Source organism: Marmota monax, unplaced genomic scaffold, assembly GCF_021218885.2.
Source record: "Marmota monax isolate L192 unplaced genomic scaffold, Marmota_monax_Labrador192_F-V1.1 WCK01_AAM20220418_F8-fsc00103, whole genome shotgun sequence".
NCBI classification, from domain to species: domain Eukaryota; kingdom Metazoa; phylum Chordata; class Mammalia; order Rodentia; family Sciuridae; genus Marmota; species Marmota monax.
Genome location: NW_026694286.1, coordinates 1,816,711 through 1,838,335, shown reverse-complemented (window position 1 = coordinate 1,838,335; position 21,625 = coordinate 1,816,711). Strand labels below are relative to the sequence as shown.

General features: G+C 40.9%; 1 protein-coding gene across 15 annotated transcripts in view; it reads left to right on the top strand.

The window, feature by feature from the left end:
• The window catches only part of Dlgap1 (DLG associated protein 1), a 912,507-nt gene that overhangs the window by 762,829 nt on the left and 128,053 nt on the right, over positions 1 to 21,625 (top strand). For 8 of the 15 annotated variants that reach the window (XM_058586410.1, XM_046467447.2, XM_058586408.1 and 5 more), the window contains one exon: positions 11,278 to 11,307. The exons of the other annotated variants lie outside the window; for them this stretch is intronic. In XM_058586410.1, coding sequence (XP_058442393.1) covers positions 11,278 to 11,307 — 30 coding nt within the window. The remainder of the gene's footprint in view (positions 1 to 11,277; positions 11,308 to 21,625) is intronic. 15 annotated transcript variants of the gene reach the window in all.

The following is a 21,625-nucleotide window of genomic DNA, read 5'->3' as shown; positions in this document are numbered from 1 at the left end:
AATAGAAAAATAAATAAATAAATATGAAAGTATAAGGACACTGATAGAGACTTGGGCTTATTTCACTAACAGGAAAAAAAAAGATGAATTATTAAGTAGAGTAGAAAAAAGTTTTAAGGAAGCCTCTTTCCAATGGAACTGCATTTTCCCTACGCACAGGACTGAGTAAGTAGAGGACTGCATTTTTAAATAGAAAAGCAGATAAGGTGAAAGAAAACAATTCCAGAGGTCATGGTTATGGCAAGTGCAGGTTTTTCCTGACTCTCAGGACCCTATGGTGCCGTGGTTCTTTTTTCTAGTATTAAAGAATGGAGGGGGCTGGGGTTGTGGCTCAGAGGTAGAGAGCTTGCCTAGCATGTGTGAGGCACTGGGTTCGATCCTCAGCACCACATAAAAATAAAATAATTGTGTCGACCTAAAACTAGAAAATAAATATTAAAAAAAATAATGAAAACCAGCTCACAGCTCATGATCTAATAAATTACTCCTGAACTTCAATTTAGAAATACCTTAAACAATTTGAGCACTCACAATTTTTTTTTTAAGACTCTCTGGAAAGCCCCCAGATTTCCCTCAAAGACATAAATGTGAGTTTTTTTTCCTCTGTGCATTCCTGCACCTGCTTATCCCGAGGCTCCCTCGTGCTTCTTCTACTTCCAAGGTCCCCCCAAAAAAGGGAGAATATGAGCACCTTAGTCATGTTTGAGGGCCTCCAAAGACAACAACAAAACAGAAATAAGGGCCAAATAGTAAGTACCACTGTGTCCCCAGTTACAATGGCTAGGAGTTTTTACACTGTGAGAGACAAGTGGCAAGTTGTTAATAGCTACAGTGAGAATGGATTCTTATCAGCTGCATCAAATATTTCATTCATCCACTTAGCAAATATTTATTCAGCACTTACTATGTCCAGACACTGTGCCGAACTCAGGAATTTAGCAAGGATCAAAGAGAGTCTGAGTCTCTGTTCTCAGGGCGTTTACAATCTAGAGGTAGAAACCCCTGTGAATCAAATAATCAGAGATGATTACTCTGAGGTAATTTGTGGGAGAACGTACTGTAAAGAAGGAAGTAGTCTAGAGGTCCATGGAGAACTTCCCTGAGAAAATCCTCACGTATAAGAGCTAAAGGATCAGTGAAGAAGGGTGAGAGAAGGTACAGGTTATTATTCAGAGAACTGAAAGGGTGGTGTGCCCAGAGCACCAAAAGCTAAGGGCCGAGTTATGTGAAGTCAGAAATTTAGGCACAGTTGACTTTTTCATTTTATTTATTTATTTATTTAGGTCCTGGGAACTGAATCCAGGGGAGCTTTACCACTAACCACATCCCCAGCCCTTTTTATTTTTATTTCAGGACAGGGTCTTGCTAAGTTGCTTAGAGCCTTGCTAAGCAGTTGAAGCTGACCTCAAACTTGTGATACCCTGCCTCAGCCTCCCAAATCACTGTGGATTACAGGCGTGCACCACCAAGTCCACTGACCCTTTGATTTATCTGATACTAGCTACCATTACCTCAAAGTGTAGCAGCTTAAAAGCAACCATTTGGATGTTTGGAGTGTAGTTCAGTGGCAGAGCTCTTGCCTTACATGCAAGAGGCCCTGGTTCTGATCCCCAGCAATATTTAAAAAAAAAAAAAAACCATCATACCACATAAATTTGCATGAGGTATTTAGGCAAAATTGAGCTGGGGATGATTCTTGTGTTCTCTTTTCAGCTAGAAGTTGAGGTATTTGTCAAGGTTCTCTAGAACCTCCTTTCTCTCTCTCTCTCATACACACACACATATATATATATATATAATTTTTTTAAATTTATCACTGATTATGGAAATTGAGAAGTCCCAATATCTGCAGGCAAAGAGCTAGCTGGAGCCCCAGTAGAGCCAGTAGTACAGTTCCAATCTGAGTCCAAAGGTCATAAAACTAGAAGACCTGGAGAACACTAGTATAGGCTGTAGTCCAAGTCCAAAGGCAAGAAACCAGCAGAGGGAGAGAGTTGTCCCTGCTCAGAGGCATTTCTGTTCTTTTCAGGTCTTCCATTCGGATGAGGCCTACCCACATTAGGGAGGACAATCTGCTTTATTCTATTTTTGAATCTACTGATTCAAATATTAATCTCATCCAGAAACATTATCACAGACACACCCAGAATCATTTTTGGTCAAATATCTGGTCACCCTATGACCAGCCAAGTTGACACACAAGCTCATCATCACATCTGGACTGGTCTCAGGCCTCCACAATGACATTATTCATGCTCCTGGCACTTTGGTTTCAAGGACTGGGAATATGGGCTCGGCAGTAACTATTGACTATAGTACCTACAGGTATCCCCTCCAGCCTGTGGCTTCAAGAATTCTAACATGTCAGAGAAAATGTCCCAAGAGACAGGAAGTCTTAAGGTCTAGGCCCAGATGGTGGCAGATAGTGGCAGAGCATCACTCTGCATTCTGTTGGTCAAAGCAGTCAACAAAGCCTACTCACACCAAGGGGGAAAACAAAGATGCTGACTCTCGATGAGAAGAGTCAGCCACAGTTCCTCCTCTGCACACAGATATTTACATGCTCTCCAGGGCAAACTACACCTGCTTCTCACACACCTACACATATCCTTATCAAGATCTCAGAAACCTCATCCCAAACTTAAGTTTGAGACTCATGTTCTTTGGGGGGTTTTGTTGTTTGTTTGTTTGTTGTCTGTTTGGTTGGTAGGTTTTTGGTTTTTGGTTTTGGTGCTGGAGATTAAACCCAGAGGCACTTTATCACTGAGCTACATCCCCAGTCTTTTGAGATAGGGTCTGACTAAGTTACTTTGGGCCTCACTAAGTTGCTAAGGCTGCCATTGGTCTTACAATCCTCCTGCCTCAGCCCTTTTTTAAATTTTTATTTTGAGACAGAGTTTCTCTGTGCTGGCCAGGCTGGTCTTGAACTTGTGATTCTTCTGACTCAGCCTCCCCAGTAACTGGGATTATAGGTGTGTACCACCATGCCAGCTTGAGAGGTTCTTTTTTTGACCTATTTTTCTCTTCCTACAGTCTATATATAGGTGTTTTTTGTTTGTTTGTTTGTTTGTTTTGGTTTTGGTTTTTTTTGTAATGGTATTTAAATCATTCTGCTTGGCTGCCTCTTAACTAAAATCGATGATCTGGGGCTGGAGACGTAGAGGAGTGGTATAGCAGTTGGCCTAGCGTCATCAAGGCCATGGATTTGATCAACAGCATCACACACACACAAAAGTAAATACAAGCTATGAGCATATTAGGTATATTTTTAATTTTCCATGTGACCACAGGTGATAATGCTGCCAAATTTCCTGCCACTCCATAAAAAGGTTGCCTTTTCTCCAGCTTCCAATGACAATTTCCTCCCCAGCCTCCCAGTCTCCCAGCCTCCACTGATCATCTCCTATGGCCTCACAGCTCCTGCTCGCTGCCTTGCTGAAAGCCGAGGCTCTGCCGCTGTTCACTGCAGCATCGGCACATGGCCTCTGCCTCACTGAATCACAGGACTTCTAACCTCCCTAAGTAAGACAGGAAACAAGAGCTGTCATTACAGGAAGGCTGGACACAGAACTGGGAGTGTCACACCCTCTGTATTCTGATGCTCCGAGCAGTCACAAAGCCTGCTGTTTCAAGGGGAGGGGCATAGTTTCTTTCCACCTCTCAACAGGAAGAGTGTGGAGGAATTTATGGCTGTTTTTATTCTGCTTTAGTTGACATCCTAAAGAGCTTTGCAGGTCACTTTAGGCCTGAAAAACAATGAAAAGTCACTTAAAAGTTTAAAGGGGTGGAGAACATTCATGACCTTACTGAAAGGTCACTACAACTGCAGTAGGGAAATGAGAAGAAGGATATTTTAAAACTGAATAGTTCTTTTGAGACCTTCTGTCTCTTTTTTTGGGGGGGGGAGGGGGCGAAGGGGAAGAGGGCACCAGGGATTAAACTCAGAGGCACTTGACCACTGAGCTACATCCAGCCCTATTTTAGAGACAGGGTCTCGCTGAGTTGCTTAGCATCTTGCTTTTTGCTGAGGCTGGCTTTGAATTCACGATCCTCCTGCCTCAGCCTCCCAAGCCACTGGGATTACAGGTGTGTGCCACCACCTCTCGTGAGACCTTCTTTCTCTATCTGTACCTCATCATACAGATGAGGTACAGGAGGATCATGAGTTCTAAGCCAGCCTCAAATAATAATTTGGCCCAGGATTATGACAGTAAAAACAAGAGAAGTACAGATTCTATCAATAGTTGTACATAAAATTGATTAGCTAATATTCCTTGATATTCATTTAGAACACAATCTCACTTCCAAATAGCTGATAAAAATCCTTGGCGACTTTGCTTATATTGCATTTCTGAAACACCTAAATATTTACTGCAGTTTACATATGTTATCTCCATACATCAATCTTTACTAACCCCCATAAAGACCAGCACTCTGAGTGCTGGCCATGATGGTACACACCTCTAATCCTAGCAGCCCAGGAAGCTAAGGCAGGAGTATCACAAGTTCAAAGCCAGCTTCAACAACTTAGCAAGGCCCTAATTAACTCAGCGAGACCCTGTCTCTAAATAAAAAATAAAAAGGGCTGGGGATGTGGCTCACTGGTTAAACATCCTTGGATTCAATACCTGGTACCAAAAAAAAAAAAAAAACCAGCCTTTGAGTAGAAAGACAGTAGTCATTACAGTGAGATCCAAGCACTCTGCCGAATAGTGGACACAATTTCAAGAGCACACTTGAAATTTATTTGATGGGAATGGTCAATTCTTCATTCGTTAAGAGGAAATTACAATAGCAGATTAAACAGGTCCCTACTTTCATTCTGCCTGTATTCTAATGAGGAAAACAGTTGTAAACTAGGAACCAAAAGCTGAATTGATGAAGTTGTTTGTTTGTTTGTTTTTATGCTAGGGATTGAACCCAGGGCCTTGTGCATGTGAGGCTGTAAGGGTCCCGCGAAACGTCGGAGAAAGAGACCACCAAGTGACCACTCATGCAATTGGCAGAAGGGGGATTTATTGAACCAGCATGCTGGGGCTCCGTGCCCACTCATGAAGGGAAAGCAGCCCAGAGCCCCGAGCAGGGGCTGAGCACTGCTTAAGTACACTTTTTGGGGAGGGCGGAGGGCTTTGTATACATCAGAACAAATCATCATGAGGCGCGGGAAAATTGAACAACAACTCCTAAACATGATTAGTTCATTCATTGGCGGGAACAGTTCAGGCTGGAGTGATAGGTCATTCCTAAGGAGGGGGTTACATTTAAACTGATTGGTCCAGGCCCTGCAATGCCTATGTGCGACCACACAGAGCCCTAAACAACCAAATAGTCAGGGGAAATATTTACTGGGCGGTTCTAAGCATTGTCTTAACAGCTACAGAAATTTCGGGTTTTGCAGGTAGCATAGAAACCTAACAATACCTCCTTTACATTTTAACTCAGACCTTGCAGCTTAGAAACTTTTACAACACCTGGTCTTTTACCCTTTAACTTTTACGCTTTAACTTCAATTTCTTTTACCCTTACAAGGCAAACAATCTACCAACTCAGCTATATCACTATCCCTAAAATAGTTTCAAATAGAAGTAACTGCCACTAAATGACCAAGAGATAGGGCAGAGGGTAATCTCTGGGGGCGGCTCTAAATAAGGTAATCAGGAAGGACTCTCTAAGAATGTAGCATTTGAATTCAAGTCTGAATGAAGAAAATGAGCTGATTATAGGAAGATTCGACAGATTTGGGGAGAATATTTAAAACTGGAGGGAGCCCTGGATAGCTGGAGACAGAAAGGATCTAACATTGCAAAGCACAGAGAGGAGACCATATGGCTAAAGCATCATGTGAGATTAAGTAAACTAGTACAGAAATAGGTAGGAACATGTCACGTGGGGCTTCCTTGACCAGGATTAGAAATTTGCTCTGTATTGCCAGGCATGGCAGTGCACACCTGTAATCCCAGCAACTCAGGAGGCTGGGGCAGGAGGATCATAAGTTCAAAGCCAGCCTCAGCAATTTAGTGAGACCTTAAGCAACTTAATAAGATACTGTCTCAAAATAAAAAATAAAAATGGGGGCTGGGGTTGTGGCTCAGTGGTAGAGTGCTCGCCTTGCATGCATGAGGCACTGGGTTCAATCCTCAGCACCACATAAAAATAAAATAAAGATATTGTGTCCCCCTAAAACTAAAAAATAAATATTAAAATAAATAAATAAAATAAAAAAGGCAGAGGATGTGTCTCAGTGGTTGAATACCCCAGGGTTCAATCCCAGGTAACAAAAAGAAAGAAATTTGCTCAATATTTTAACAACAATGGGATGTCATTAGAGGGTCTTAGCCCTGGATATTCATATTTCAACATGAATTATTTTAACCTAACCCTTTCTCTTTTTGAATTTTTTTAGATCAATTGAAATTCACCAGTGGTAAAACATTTGCCTAGTATGTGAGAGGCCCTGGGTTTAATCTGCAGCACAGAAAGGAAGGAAGGAAGGAAGGAAGGAGGGAAGGAAATATTAGGGGAAAATACTAGGAAAGAGGTCAGAATAGTTTTGGAAATGCAGAACCGTTGCAGAAAACACACCTGGCTAGTGATTGTTTCTGACTTTCAAGAAGATAATGAACAAAAGGTACACAAATGACTGCAAGGTCAGGAATTTTGCCATATTAGTAATAGTGGTCCACTTCATGGTTTGAATACAACCCTTGCTGCTCTGCTACAGAGGCTTTTTTTAAAATGGATGTGTTTTTCCCTCTTCTCTCACTCCCAAATTAGCAAATGAATTTCAACTCCCCTCCCCCCTCCTATCGGGCACACCTAGAATGCAGCCTTCAAATCACCTCTTTGTTCCCCCTGATGGGCAGAATCACAGCCTCTGAGTCAGGAGTCCCTTGTGTTTCTCATTTGCTGGCAAAGCAATAAAACTTCTTTTTCCTTTTTCTCAAAACTTTGTCTTCATTATTGAATTGGTGTTGGGGACAAGGTTGGAGCTTATTGAACGTATTGAAGATATCAAGTTCAGGGAAGAACAGTTAAGTTCCTTTATCTTTTATCTTTTCTTGTTTTTCTTCAGCTCAATGTGAAGACTTCGGTGAGGGGGTTGGTAGGACCATTTTGTGTGTGTGTATATATATGTATATATATTTATATTATATATGTATGTTATGGCTTATCCTTAATTACAGGCAATGTCAACATCAGCCACTCACCAGATAATGTCTGTTTTGTGTCCTAGAAATCAGCAGTATCATGTGTAGCTTTTAAATATCAACACCAATCACTTCTTAAACATTCCAAATTTTTAAGATATTCACACTTTAAGGCAAAAGTTATCTTTTCCCATCATTCTATAATTGTTTATATGTAATGTTAACATTAGCTATATGACTAGATTTAGCTATTTTTAAGTTTTTACTATAACAAAATTAGTTTGCAACATAAAGGTCTACCCTATTATAAAGAAACATTTAAATTGGGTTAAAAAAATAAGAAATGTCCATATAAAGTTAATGAATCATTAATGCTTTTATTAAAATAATGATTACAATGAGAGTTCTAGAATCAGACTATTGTTTGCTTTTAAATTAACCTTTCTGCTCCTAAATCAATAAGTGCACTATTGGGCTTCCTTCCACAACTACCCTCATCTCCTGTAAGAATTCACGTAGATGTCCCTCCTAGAGCCCTTTTCTACACACCAATGAGAGTACATTGTTTTCATTTGAGAGTCAAGGTTAATATGCAAAATCATGGTAATACACATAAATGGTTATACACAAATATGAATATGGGGGCCAGGGTTGTGGCTCAGAGGTAGAGCACTTGCCTAGGATGCATGAGGCACTGGGTTCAATCCTCAGCACCACATAAATATAAATATGAAGATATTGTGTCCACTTGTAACTAAAAATTAAATTTAAAAAACATGAATATGGTTATTTCATGGTTATACACAAAATGAATATGACTAGAAGAAAATTAATGTTCTAAACATAAAGATTCAACAGTTTGAAAAGATAGTGGATCATTTCTTCAATAAGTATGTTACTCAGATCTGATTTTGCCTTTTGCCTGCTAAAAAAAAATTCAAATCCCACCACAGGCATTGTGGTGTATGCCTATAATCCCAGTGATTTGGAAGGATGAGGCAGGAGGATCACAAGTTTGAAGCCAGCCTCAACAATTTAGTGAAGCCTTAAAACTTAGTGAGACCCTGAGCTAGGGATGCAGCTCAGTGGCAAAGTGCCCCTGGGTTAAATCCCCAGTAACCACCCCCACCCTCACCCCCAAAAAAGTCAGATCCCTTTAGTCTTGTTCTTACTTGATTATCAGTGACTTCTACTTAAAGGGTGGAGTATACACAGTATTTTTTTTTTTTTGTAAATGATAGTTTTAGGAGCTTTGGGAATTACTGCAAAATAATAGCAAGTGCCAAATTTACCCCCATTTGGCTTCTTCAATTTAATTAGAACCCCTTTCATGACCCCATTTCAGTATTCTGAAGTTCAAGATTTTTTTTCCTGGACCTGAGTGGGAAGAAACATCAGTTATGACAGTAGTGCCCTAAAACTGGTTCAAACAGACTTGAGCTCATTGTTAACAATTAAATTGTGTACACTTACAATGAATTATATGGTTTAAAAGATAAGGGCTAAGGATGTAGCTCAATGGTAGAATGTGAACTTTGCATGCTTAGGCACTGTTTTCAGTTCCCCAGCTCCGAAGCCAAGCAAAACCAGAGAAAGATAAGTAAAAATGTAGGACTTTTTACTTCCTAATGACTTGACTACTTTTTCTTCCACTTCACTACTTTTTTTTTTTTTTATACTGGACCTCACTACATTGCTGAGGCTGGTCTCATACTAGTGATCTTTCTGCCTCAGGTTCCCAACTGGCTGGGATTACAGGCATGCACCACTACCTCCAGTACCAGGACCAGCCTACTCTTGACATTCTTTATATTTGCTGTGCCTGTGTGGTGTAAGGACTACACAGCTCTGTGGCTGGTGCATTTCTCTTGACAGCTCCACGTTCAGGGAGGGGTATTCATGGTGAGGGTATTTACATAGTCTTGAAGCTGATAGAGATTTTAATTGAAAAAAAATAATTTATATATAGGTGAAGAACAGAATAACAGTAGATTGCATAAAATATGCAATGAAAATTGCCAGGCAAACTGGTGAACACTTGTAATCCCAGCAATTTAGGAGACTGAGGAAGGAGGATTGCAAGTTTGAGGGCAGCCTCAGCAATTTAAAGATACCGTGCCTCAAAATTTTAAAAATAATTTGAAAAGAACTGGGGATTGTAGCTCAGAGGCAAAGCACCCTGTGTTCAAACCCAGTACCCCCCTCCAAAAAAGTAATATAATTAACATTAAAAATGTACGTAATAACCAGGTGTGATGGCACATACCTGTAATCCTGGTGGCCCAGGAGACAGGCAGGAGAATCACAAGCAATTTAGTGAGACCCTACAACTTAGCAAGACCCTATCTCAAAATAAAACATAAAAAGCGGGGAGGAGGGTGGCTTAGAAATGTGGCTCAGCAGTTACGCACCCTGGGTTCAAATCCTTGATACCAAGACCAAAAAAAAAAAAAAAAGTATATAATGCAAAATAGGACTAGGATGTGGCTCAGTGGTTGAGTGACCCTGGATCCAATTCCCAGTACCATAAAAAAAAAGAATACATTTTACTATTTACTATTATTTATGGATTATATGCTCTAGGAAAACTTATAATCAACACATGTACACAGAGGTGCACACTTTTTCCTCTGGGAAGGCCCTTGTTAGACATTAACCAGGCAGCATCAGCTCTTCAAGAAAGATGAAGTTCAGCAGGTAAATTAAAAAGCAGCTTTTTTAGGAAGTCATAATGGATACCAAAATTGCCTTTATATGAACATAATCTGCTAAAATCAGTGAGTATTCTTGCTGGTACTAATTTGGTTTAGTGGTGTTAAAATGTTTTGTTGCCATTTAAATTAGAAACTCCTCCAGCTGGAAAGAACCAGAATTTCAACAAAATGATATACAGACATTTCTACTGAGCCTAAAGAATCATGGCTATGGCATAGAAACTGAAGAACATTATTTATTTATGGCTATGACTTACAAAAAGTGTTTTTTCAATAAAATTATTGCACCACCTGTAATTCACCTTAGCTTAGTATTTTTGCCTTTAAATTCATTGACAAGGCACATGATTCTCCAAGGCACATGACGGTCAAGTCAAGGGTAATATTTACTTGCTTCATGAATAACTTGACCTGCTCAGGTAGACTGATCACTATCTAATCTGCAGGGAGCCAAAAGTTGAACCCCTTCATTCCAAAAAAATGGCTTCTAACCCAACCACCCCAGTGAAGGAAATTACAAGATTGCACCATGGTGTTTTTGTTTTGTTTTTCTTAGGTACGGGGGGGGGGGGGGATTGAACTCAGGGACACTCAACCACAGAGCCACATCCCCAATCCTATTCTGTATTTTATTTGGAGACAGGGTCTCACTGAGTTGCTTAAAAATGCCTCGCTTTTGCTGAGGCTGGCTTTGAACTTGCGATCCTCTTGCGTCAGCCTCCAGAGCCGCTGGGATTACTGTCGTGTGCCATCATGCCTGGCTTGCACAATGGTTTTTAATCACCTGATACATATTTCAACACAAACTCTGTCTCAAGGTGCACAGATGATCTCTATACCTAGTGTTAAATTAGAAGTATCAGACCCTGGTTTCCTACTGTGTGAAGTTTTATAAATCCATAACCCAGAAATAATACACAGAAATAATCAAGGTCTGTATCTTATCCACAAATATACCAGATCCCTTATTCAATGAAAAATTCCCCCAAATGGTTTTAGTAGGACAATGAAGACAGCTATGTGTTCTAACCAAGGAGAAAAAAAAAATCATTTGTGAAGTAGATAGTTGTTCAACTAAGATCTCAAGCCAGGTATGGTGGCACATGCCTGTACTCCCTGTGGTTTGGGAGGCTGAGGCAGGAGGATCGAAAATTCAAAGCCAGCCTCAACAACTTAGTGAGGCCCTAAGCAACTTAGTGAGCTCCTGTCTCAAAACATGGAAAAAAAGGTGGGGCCTGGGGATATGGCTCAGTGGTTAAGCACCCCTGGTTTAAATCCCCAGTACCAAAAAAAAAAAAAAAATCTCAAAAGGCCAATGAAAAATCCAGTTCTGATGTATGTGTGTATCATGCAAAGAGTGGAGAAAAAGCAATTTGGGTCCATTATATAACTGCCGCTTTTTGTTTTTATTCAAGGTGTCATAAAACTGAGTTCTGCAGTTGAAGGTACGTTTTTACAACCACAGAATCGATAATGTTTTGCTTCAAGGTTGCACAGCGTGGCCTGTAGCTAGCAAGCTTCCGTGGCAGTGGTGTTTGACGCCATGTTCGAATTGCCAACTGTCGCCATTCCATCTGTGTTTCTCCTCGTTCTGGTCATGTTATGCCACAAGTCTCTTGGCCCTCCACAAGTGGCGTTAACACTGCCCTAAGAGGGTGGTGGCATTTCGAAAGCATATATGTCTATTTGTATTCCCTTGTGTGATAGCCTCTGATCCAGTGCTCCTCAGGGACGCCCTGGCTCTCCAATGGCCTTATTGGAGGCTGAATGTAGAGTTACATCAGGAAGCTTTGCCCTGGCCCTTTCAGCCAGGCCTTCCTTGTCTAGGAAAGCCTTGGCCTTTTATTCCCATGTAACAGACGTATTTTCCAGAAAATATGTGCAAGCGTTGTTAAGGCTTCACAATAAGAAAACTAGATAGTTAGGGCATTTGCTAATCTCAGGATTGGTTTTTCTGGGCAGTTGATCCACAAGACAAGTGTTGTCTAGTTGGTGAGTGGCAGTTCCCTTTACCGATGCACTAGAGAAGCTGAGGAGGAAGAGGGATTTCAAGAAAACAGGAAACTGACCACACATCAGGGCATTTTGCTGAATAATTCCCCAAACTGGTAAAAATATCTCATTATCTGCAATAATTAATTGGTTATTGAAATACAATTGATCTCCTTACCTTCCTAGGGACTGTACAATCAGAAAGGCAGAAAATGTGTAATTTCCTCTTTCTGTGAGTTTCTGTGTTTTGGTATACGCGTGTTGTGTGTGTGTGCGTGTGTGTGTATGTGTGTGTGTGTGTGTGTTTTCTCGTTTATCAGGAGTGTATTGTGCATGCTTTAGGGGTGTCTTCATCCTCGCTTAATCAGGGCAGACTGCTTGGAAGAGGTGGGGGCTTTCGGGTAAGTTTTCCAACTCGAAAGAAGATGTACCTTGATGAATGAGCAGCCCATGGAAATGGGGAGTGGAAAACCTGCAAGGGGGTTGACGTGCTGAAGCCAATGGCTAGACTCAAGCCAAGGGATTCTGAGTGCTGAAGTTTGAAGGTTGAAAGATGAGAGAAGAGCTCAGCAATGTATTCATGGAATCCACAAATCCAAAGTGGAGTACCATCACAGTCTACAAAATCAAGTTGCAAAGGCAATATTTTTACATTCATGGCTGAAAATATGCTGCTGCTCTAGACTAAAAAATACCATAAGGGATGGGGATGTCATTCAGTGGCACAGCCCACACTTAGCATGTGAGAGGCTCTGGGTTCTACCCCTTGCACTATTTAAAAAAAAAAAAAGAGAAGAAGAAGAAGGAAAAGGAGGTACAGATAGTGGTGTTTCAAGGTAGAAAGAGATGAGGATAGAGAGAGAGCTTGTTTCTGCTAGGCCAAGCAGAAATTCAAGTTCTCTCTGTACATCAAAATGGAATTTTATTGAAAGACTCTCCCATGGTCTGCCTAATGGAAGAGTCGTGGAAATCTAGCAGGAGCAAGAACTGACCTTGCCCGCCCAAACTCCCAGTGGCAACTTCAGCTCCACATTTGTTAATTATCTGTAGAATTACAGATAACAGTTGGTCCACCCTGGGCTGTTTTAATGTTTTATCAAGGAACAGCTTTGAAGTCATAGCTTTACTTTGCCTGCTTGGATTAAGCACAGTATTCCACTTGCAACAAAAGAACATAAAAACAAACCAATTATTATGTTTTTTAAAAAAAACACAAGCCGGGGGGAGCGGGCTGGGGATGTGGCTCAGTGGTTAAGCACCCCTGGGTTCAATCCCTGGTACCTAAATAAATAAATAAAAAGTCAGAAAGCCAAGAGAACATTAGATTAAGGAAAAATGAGAGCAGGGAGTGATATGACTTCCCAGAGAAATGCCCCACAGCCTCTGGCTGCCTCCCTCTTGACCTTTTCCAAGTCCCTGAGGATTTAAAGAAAGAGTCCCTGGTTAGTAGAGGTCAGGGCAACTTGCTGCTTAAGCATCTTTTTGGCAGCTTATTGGCTGAGGGTGTCAAAGCTTGAAGGCTTGGGAGCATGCTGTGTTATAACTGTGTAGAATATATGTGTGCAGTGGTGGTTTGGGGCACAGTTTTGGGATGGGGTGTGTGTATTCAGTGCATGCATTCTCAATGCTTCTAGAATGTGAGACTCTAGCGAGCATGCTCAGTGGAATGTGTGTCTAGCACTATCTCTGGATGAGCAATCAAACCTCAGGCTAACTGCTCAGCTAATTACTGTACTTACTCAATTCCTATATTACTCTATGTCTGTGGAAGGCAGCTTCCTGATTCTCTGATCTTGTCAAAGAGCATGCACATCTGTGGAAGGCAGCCATTGCCAAAAATGAAACCTCTTTACTTTAAAAATGACTGTTTTGGATTACTCTAGAACTGTAAAAATAGCATTCAAGTTTTAGGTAGGTTTTCTTTTCTTAAAAAAAAAAAACAAAAAAAAAAACCTCTGAAAACCATAAAAGTCAACAAAGATTCCACTTGGTATTTCCTATGGAGAATTTGTCAAGTAGTTTGGTATCTTCCCTCTCTCTAAAGCAGGGGTGCCTCCTTCCACATCTTTCATCTTCATTGAGCCTAAAGAAAAAGCCACGTTGATCACAGTCATGGTAAGGTTAAAAGCGAGATGTCATTTGAAAGGCTTAAAATTGTTGTACTTCAACAAAAACACAACAGGGTTCAAATATTTTGCAGTGAAGATATTTGAACAGGAAATAAGTTAATCATTAATTAATTATTATTTATTAGTTGTTTTATAATGTTTTATATTTTATATCATGTTTATTATTTTGAAAAAAATAACTGCAAAGTCTTATCATTAATACTGATTAACTCTCACCTCTAATTTTAGATTAGTTCCAAGCCGTTTGGGGGAAGGGGAGATAGTTGGAGCAATGACATGGAGAGAAAAAAACATCCATGGGAAGAATTCTAGAACAGAATCTTCAAAGTAATCTTCTTAAAAGGGATTTTCTGTCTTAAAACTGGAGCTGAGAGAAGGTGGCAGGGTGGGTGGGGTTGCATATACTTCCACATGTAGAATCAGAGAACCCCCTTATCAGGGTAAGCGGAGAACTCAATTGAGGCCTGAGTCAGAATTGCTTTCACATCCCACAGGCAGCCATTTCTTGGAGGGGAGGAAGTCCAGCCCCTGTGAGCTCTTTGTCCAATCAGCAGGGAGCATTTAGACTTCCGGGAAGCGCTGGGCATTCTGGGAAACAGCCTCAGAGCTGGACAAGATGGGAAGCGGCTGAGGGAGGCTGCTATAAACCATGGCTACTGATAGTGGGTATGTTCTGTGATGAGGCTCGCCTCAAAGGCACCCTGCTGATGCCTTGTAGGTGAGACTCCCAGACTCCAAAATGACATCAAATTCTTTTAAAGCCCTAAGAAAAAATGAAGTTTGACTCTACAGGAAAAGCCTCAGTTCTTTAAAAATAGGAACAAGCCAGGCCCGGTGGCACACGCCTGTCATTCCAGCGGCTTGGGAGGTTGTGGCAGGAGGATTGTGAGTTCAAAGCCAGCCTCAGCAACTTAGTGAGGCCCTGAGCAATTTAACAAGACCTGTCTCAAAATAAAACATAAAAGGGGCTAGGAATGTGTCTCCGTGGTTAAGTGCCCTTGGTTTCAATCCCTGATACCAAAAAAAGAAAAAGAGAAAAAAAAAAAAAACGAAAGATGAGCCTAAGGAAATGGGTTGGATGATAACATGAGCTCTCCAAGCCCGTTTTCTCCTTCACTTCCACCTTGCCTAGAGATGAAGGGGACTTCAGTCAGGCAGTCAAAGCGAAGCTTATGAGAGCTGCCAGAAAACCTATCTATGTGTCCATAATGGACAGTGTTGATTTTATAAACAAAACCTCCCATGGACATGTGGAAGTTCTCTTCCTTTTTCCTACTTGTGATTCCATTCTGTTTAGATAATTTTTTAAAATTTAATTTTATGTTTTTAGTTGTTGATAGAACTTTATTTATTTATATGTGGTGCTGAGAATCGAACCCAGTGCCTCACACATGCTAGGCAAGCGCTCTACCACTGAGCCTCTACCACTGAGCCACCACCCCAGACCCCTGTTTAGATATTTTTAAATGACCTTTTTGGTTCATCAGTAATGGCTCCTGAGTCACAATCCCATCAGAGCAGGGAACTTTGGACAATTGTCATATCCAAAGTCATGTTTCCTGTGGCCTCATGGTCCCTGATACACCAAAAGAAAAGATTCCTCAAGTATAAACAAAATAATTGGTTGTGGTAGTGCATGCCTATAATCCCAGCAACTCCAGAGGCTGAGGCAGGAGATCACAAGTTCAAGGCCAGACTCAGCAACTTAATGAGGCCCTTAGCAACATAGACCCTGTCTCAAATAAAAAGGGCTGGGAATGGGTACCAAAAAACAACAACAAAAAAATCTATTTTCCATAACATGACATGCAGTATATCCAGAAATCCCCCAGATAAAGTTAACATTTTTAAAACATTATGACAAAAAATACTGATGTTGTTCCTTCCATAGATAAATTTTGCTCTTGTCATCATGTCTTTTTTTTTTTTTTTTTTTGAGCAAAGCCATCTGCTCAGTGTGTCAGGGTAGACTGTGGTAGATCCATTTAGCTGATGGGCCTGCTTCTAGTCGTAAATTTAGAATGAAGTTTTGACATTTTTACTACTGAAAATCAAAACATCTTTGCAGACCTTCAAGCCAGAGAGCTGACAGAGATAGGGTAGGGCTGTCTCCCAGGAAGGAATTCCTCCCTTCCACCCAAGTGAAAGGCAGCAGTGTCAGGAACATAAAAAGGAATATTGTGGAAACTGAAAACAAGACTCAAGAAACTTGTTTCTGCAAAGAAACCCAGACCTCCTGCTTATAAGGGTAACCTAAAAGCTGGAACACTAAACAAATAAATGCTTTCTTCTCGAGTGCATTTTCACAGAACTTGTCTTAGGCTTTTGCTAATATTTTCCTATTAAATAGTAATTTCAGGGGTTGGGGGTGTAGCTCACTTGGTAGAGCGCTTACTTGGCATGCATGAGGCCCTGGGTTCCATCCCCCACTGCTGCAAAAATGAATAACAAAAATAAAACTAAATAAGTAATAACATTCCTGGAAGAATTGAGAATTTATCAGATATGATCATCCCTCAGTATCCATTTGGTATCTATTAGATAGCAAAATTCCTGGATACTCAAATCTGTGATATAGCCAGGTGTGGTGGTGCATGCCTGTAATCCCAGTGGCTCAGGAGGCTGAGACAGGAGGATTGCAAGTTCAAAGCCAGCCTCAGCAACTTACTGAGGCCCTGAGCAACTCAGTGAGACCCTATCTCTAATTAAAATATAAAGAAGATCTGGGGCATGTGGCTCAGTGATTACACACCCCTGGGTTCAATCCCCAGCACATTCATTTCTAAACATTGAAATGTGTGTGCACGTGCATTATAGCACATGCACACACTCTCGCGCACACACATTTCAATTCACCATTCATTAAATCCACAGATGTGGAACCTGAGGATATGGAGGGTCCACTGTAGCTTCCTAAGACTAGGACCTTCCTGAAATGGCAAACATGGAGCCATGTGGCCCAGAAACTGGAAAAAAATGGTGGAACAATGCCAAGGTTCATCTGGTCCGTAGTCTTTCTGGGTGATGTCCCCCCTGCAGATTGGATGGCCATTGGCAGCATTTCACAGCTCTCTCCCAGTTTGGGTTTTTGTTTTGTTTTGTTCATTTTGTTTAAAATTTCTCTTTTCCTGTTCTTCCCTGGATCTCTGCACCCTGTAGTAGAAAGCATGCAGGAGGCCTGCAGACAACAGAAAACCAACCATGGACTGAATGAGTCTGGCAAGTAGCTGCTATTTGCTTCAGCATCCTCATCCATGAAATGGAGCTTGCTGTTTCTCAGAGCAGCTGTAAGACTGAACATGGTGTGTGGAGTGCAGTGGGTGCACACTAAGCTCTTTTTGCTCTTTTCCACCTGTCGCTTTCTCCACTGCTCTCCTGGCCCTGCTCCCTCTTTCCAGTGTCCAGAGATATAGCAAACAAATGATTGGTCCCACTAGGATTATGTTGTAGCACACTATCAAACTTTTCTCTTTGGGCAGAGCCATAGACAAGACTAGGTAGCCTGAACCCTAGCTTTTCTCCCTTGAGAGAACTTAGGTGATCCTCATGTAGCTCCTCATGTGGAATACAACTCCTGATCACCTTGTTAATCACAGCATCTCTGTGTAGAGGAAAGCAGCTGCCCCAGAATCCAGTCACCAACTAGCCCAGTTTAGTATTCAGATCCAAGAAATTTGTCACCTTACTTGCTCTTCCAGTCCAGGAGATTGGGAGAGAGGAGGGTTTTCAGGATAGTGCAGCAAAGCAGTAGTTAAAAAACGATCTCACTGATACTAACAATGTTTTATTTAAAAAGTGGTTCATACTTCCACAGTGGTCATGAGCATGACGTCTGTCACTACTTCCCTCAACAAAAATACAGAAAACAAGCCAGGCATGGTGGCACACAATGTAATCCCCGCAACTCAGAAGGCTGAGGCAGGAGGATCACAAGTTCAAAGCCAACCTCAGCAATTTAGATAGACCCTAAGAAACTTAGCAAGACCCTGTCTCTCAATAAAATTTTAAAACGGGGTTGGGGATTTGTCTCAGTGGTTAAGCACCCCCCAGGTTCAATCCCTGGTACGGGGAAAAAAAAAATATGGAAAACCAGCTGGGCACTGTGGCACATGTCTATAATCCAAGCAGCTCAGAGGCTGAAGCAGGAGTATTGAAAATTCAAGGACAGCCTCAAAAAATTAGCAAGACTCTGTCTCCAAATAAAAAATAAAAAGGTCTGGGTATTTAGCTCAGTGGTAGAGTGCTCTTAGGTTCAATTGCCAGTACCAGGAAGAAAAAATAAATAAATGGAAAAAGGAAAACTGAAGTGAACATGACTACAGCTAAACAGAGAGAATCTTTTCATAAATCTGTGAACTTGTATCACCTAAAACTAATAAAATCGGTGCTGAATAAGCAACCTTCAGCACTAGCAACAAATTAGCATAAACCAGAACACAGTTTCCACCCTCAAAACACAAGCTGCCCTTTACCATACTCCCTGGAGCAGGAAATAAACCAAAGACAAACTGTAGAGGAAATCTTCCATTTTTACTCATTGATTTATTTTCAGAGTGCATATTTTGGTATCTGCATATTTGTTTTTATTATCAGTTTACTAGAGGTTTTCAGTGTAAACAAAACTTTTGCTCTAAAAGAACAACCAATTCTATTAGGTTGCATAAGAAGAAACCAGGTTTTAAGAATAATGCTCTAATTAGCAGACTTTGAAGCCAACTTCATAGTAATATCATATCTAGCATTTCAATCCCAAACTCAGAAAATGGCTTTTACATTTTCTATCTAAAAGTGTAGTCCAACCTTCCTGTTAACTTTGGAACTGGCCATAATTGTGACAACCACTGAAATCACTTGATGCCATGGCTTGGGGTATGACCCTGGAAGTCACACTCTCTTAAACTATCACATCCGTTAAAGTTAACTGTAAAATCCATTTTTGTGTTGATTCTTGTGTACATTTGGTATTCAGCTAAGATGCTTGCATGTCTAAATATTGCCACAGCTGTATATACATTGTGGGTTTTGTTTGGTTTCACTAAGAAGCCAAAGCATTTTTATAATAATATGTGAATGACATGCAAAATCAGCTGCCGTTCTAAAAGCTTTTTATGGATGTGAAATGTTTTGAAAATAAGATTTTTCAGAGATTTCCTAGTTTTTACCAACACATATACTTAAGTGAAGACTGAAAATGACTGGGGGCATTGCTACTTAGTATGGTGTTTCTTGAAACTGTAACACATAGAAGCAAGTTTTACTTCCTTTGAATCCCTCTGTCTGCCATGATTGATTTTATAAATGGCTGCCTTCCTCAAACGTCAACTCCTAAAATTGAATTTGGAACACAGTATATTGGAGGAAAGTATAAAATAGTGGAAACCGCATTCTAAGTTTCAGGCTTCCTAGTCAGAAACTCCTGTGAGTTACTCTCAGCCAGGTGGTGGTACACACCTGTGATCCCAGTAACTAGGGAGGCTGAGGCATGAGAATCAAAAATTCAAGGCCAGCCTGGACAACTTAATGAGACACTATCTCAAGACAGAAAATAAAAAGGGGTAGGGATGCAGCTCAGTGGTAGAGCACCCTTGGATTTAATTCCCTAACCACCCCCCCCCACCAAAAAAGTGAGTTAATTTCTGAACCACACTTTCCTCATCTGCAAAATGGGAATAAAGCTATTTAGTACTTCAACCAGGCATGGTGGTACATGCCAGTAATCCCAGCAGCTCAGGAAGCTGAGGCAGGAGGATCACAAGTTCAAGGCCAGCCTCAGCAACTTAGTGAGGCCCTAAACAACTTAGCAAGACTCTGTATCAAAATGAAAAAATAAAAAGGGTTAGGTATGTGGCTCAGTAGTTAAGGCCTTATGTTCAATCCCTGTATTAAAAGAATTAAATAAAATGAGACAATGTTGATAGGTATAGTGAATTGTCTATCTATATAGAGTGCTTAGGTACTAAACAGTTCACATAGTAATCAAAAGGGCAGAGTATCTCACCTGCCAATTACATAATCAGACACATTTTGAGACCCACTTTGTGACTGTCCAAGTTTGTTCTTAGGAAAAGACAGTTACCTTAATAAGACATAAAAGTAATTTAAGACATATGAAAATATACTCAAGATAACTCGTGTAGACCCAGTCACTGTGTCATCTCTGGAAGTGTGTTCTGATTTGATCTCTTGGGAAAACAAAAATCTATAATTAGTGAGGGTGAGGTATGAGAGACAGCTTCTGAAGACTGAGAAAGCACAGGGACAGTATGGATAAGGGACTGTGTGAATAACCCAGGAAGGATTCCCAGGGGAGGTGAGAGCAGTGCTAGAGGATCAGTAGAAACTCGCCAAGTATAGAGAGGCTGGCAGGGCTGGGGGTGTAGCTCAGCGGTAGAGCACCCCTCTAGCATGAGTGAGGCTTTGGTTCAATCCCCAGCACTGCCAAAAAAACTGGGGGTAAGGGGGTTGACAACTACAGGCAGAAGCCACTGCGGGTGTCAGGTCAGGGAAGCAGAAACTACCATAGTCCCCCTTTATCTGTGGTTTTGCTTTCTGCAGTTCCAGTTACCTATAACCATCGTATAAAAATATTTAATGGAAAATTCCAGAAATAAACATCTCATAAGTTGCACAACAATTCTGAGTAATGAAACCTGGCACCATCTTGATCTGTGCCTCCCAGGACATGATCATATTTTGTCCATCTCAGGAAGCAGATCCACTGTTCTGATATGACAGGACTTATGTTCAAGTAACTTTTATTTTACTTAATGTCCCCAAAGCAGTCATGATGCAAAGGATGCATGGAACATAGAACATGGAAGGACAGATTAACTCTGATACTACATAGCAACACTGCAGGGTGTATAGAAAAAGACAGATACTAGAAGGTTCTATACTCTGTAAGGTTTGGGGCATCCACCCGTCTATATTATAAAGGCCCCAACAAGGAATTTGGACTTTGTCCTTTAGGAGAATTTTTCTAAATCAATTAAGTTTTTTAGTTTGTTTTGTTGTTGTTGTTGTTGTTGTTGTTGTTTTGGAGACTAGGTCTCATTCAGTTGTTTAGGACCTCACTAAATTGCTGAAGCCAACTTTAAACTTTGATCCTCCTGCCTCAGTCTCCCATGTCACTGGGATTACAGGTGTGCACCAAAGTATCTGGTGCCTTTGAAGATTTTTAAGCCAATGAATGAAATGATCAAGTTTGTCTATTCAAAATATAACTCAGAAGGCAATGCAGGGAGAGAATCAGAAAGTGTTTGGATGAGAGGCAGAAAATCCAGTGATTATTCAGGAAGGACTGTGAAGACCAGGCCCAATTCGCAGGATGAAGGGGTTTGGATTCATTAAATGACCATTTAAACATAGCTATGAGGCCTAGGAATAGGGGTTTACAGAATGAATATTGCCAATTTCTTCCTTTTTGAAGATTATAACTCAATATAAAAGGGTTATATTGCAAAAGAGAGTCGGATTACACATAAGAGAATTGTTAGCAAATAAGCCATTGCAGGATGGAGAAGAAGGCCCCAGGAGGTTGATCCCAGCCAATCATCTGCCCTCTACATGGGAGGCCACACCTACTGCTGCCTGCTTAAAAGGATGAGGAGGCTGCATGCCTGAGGGGAGCATTTGAAGACTG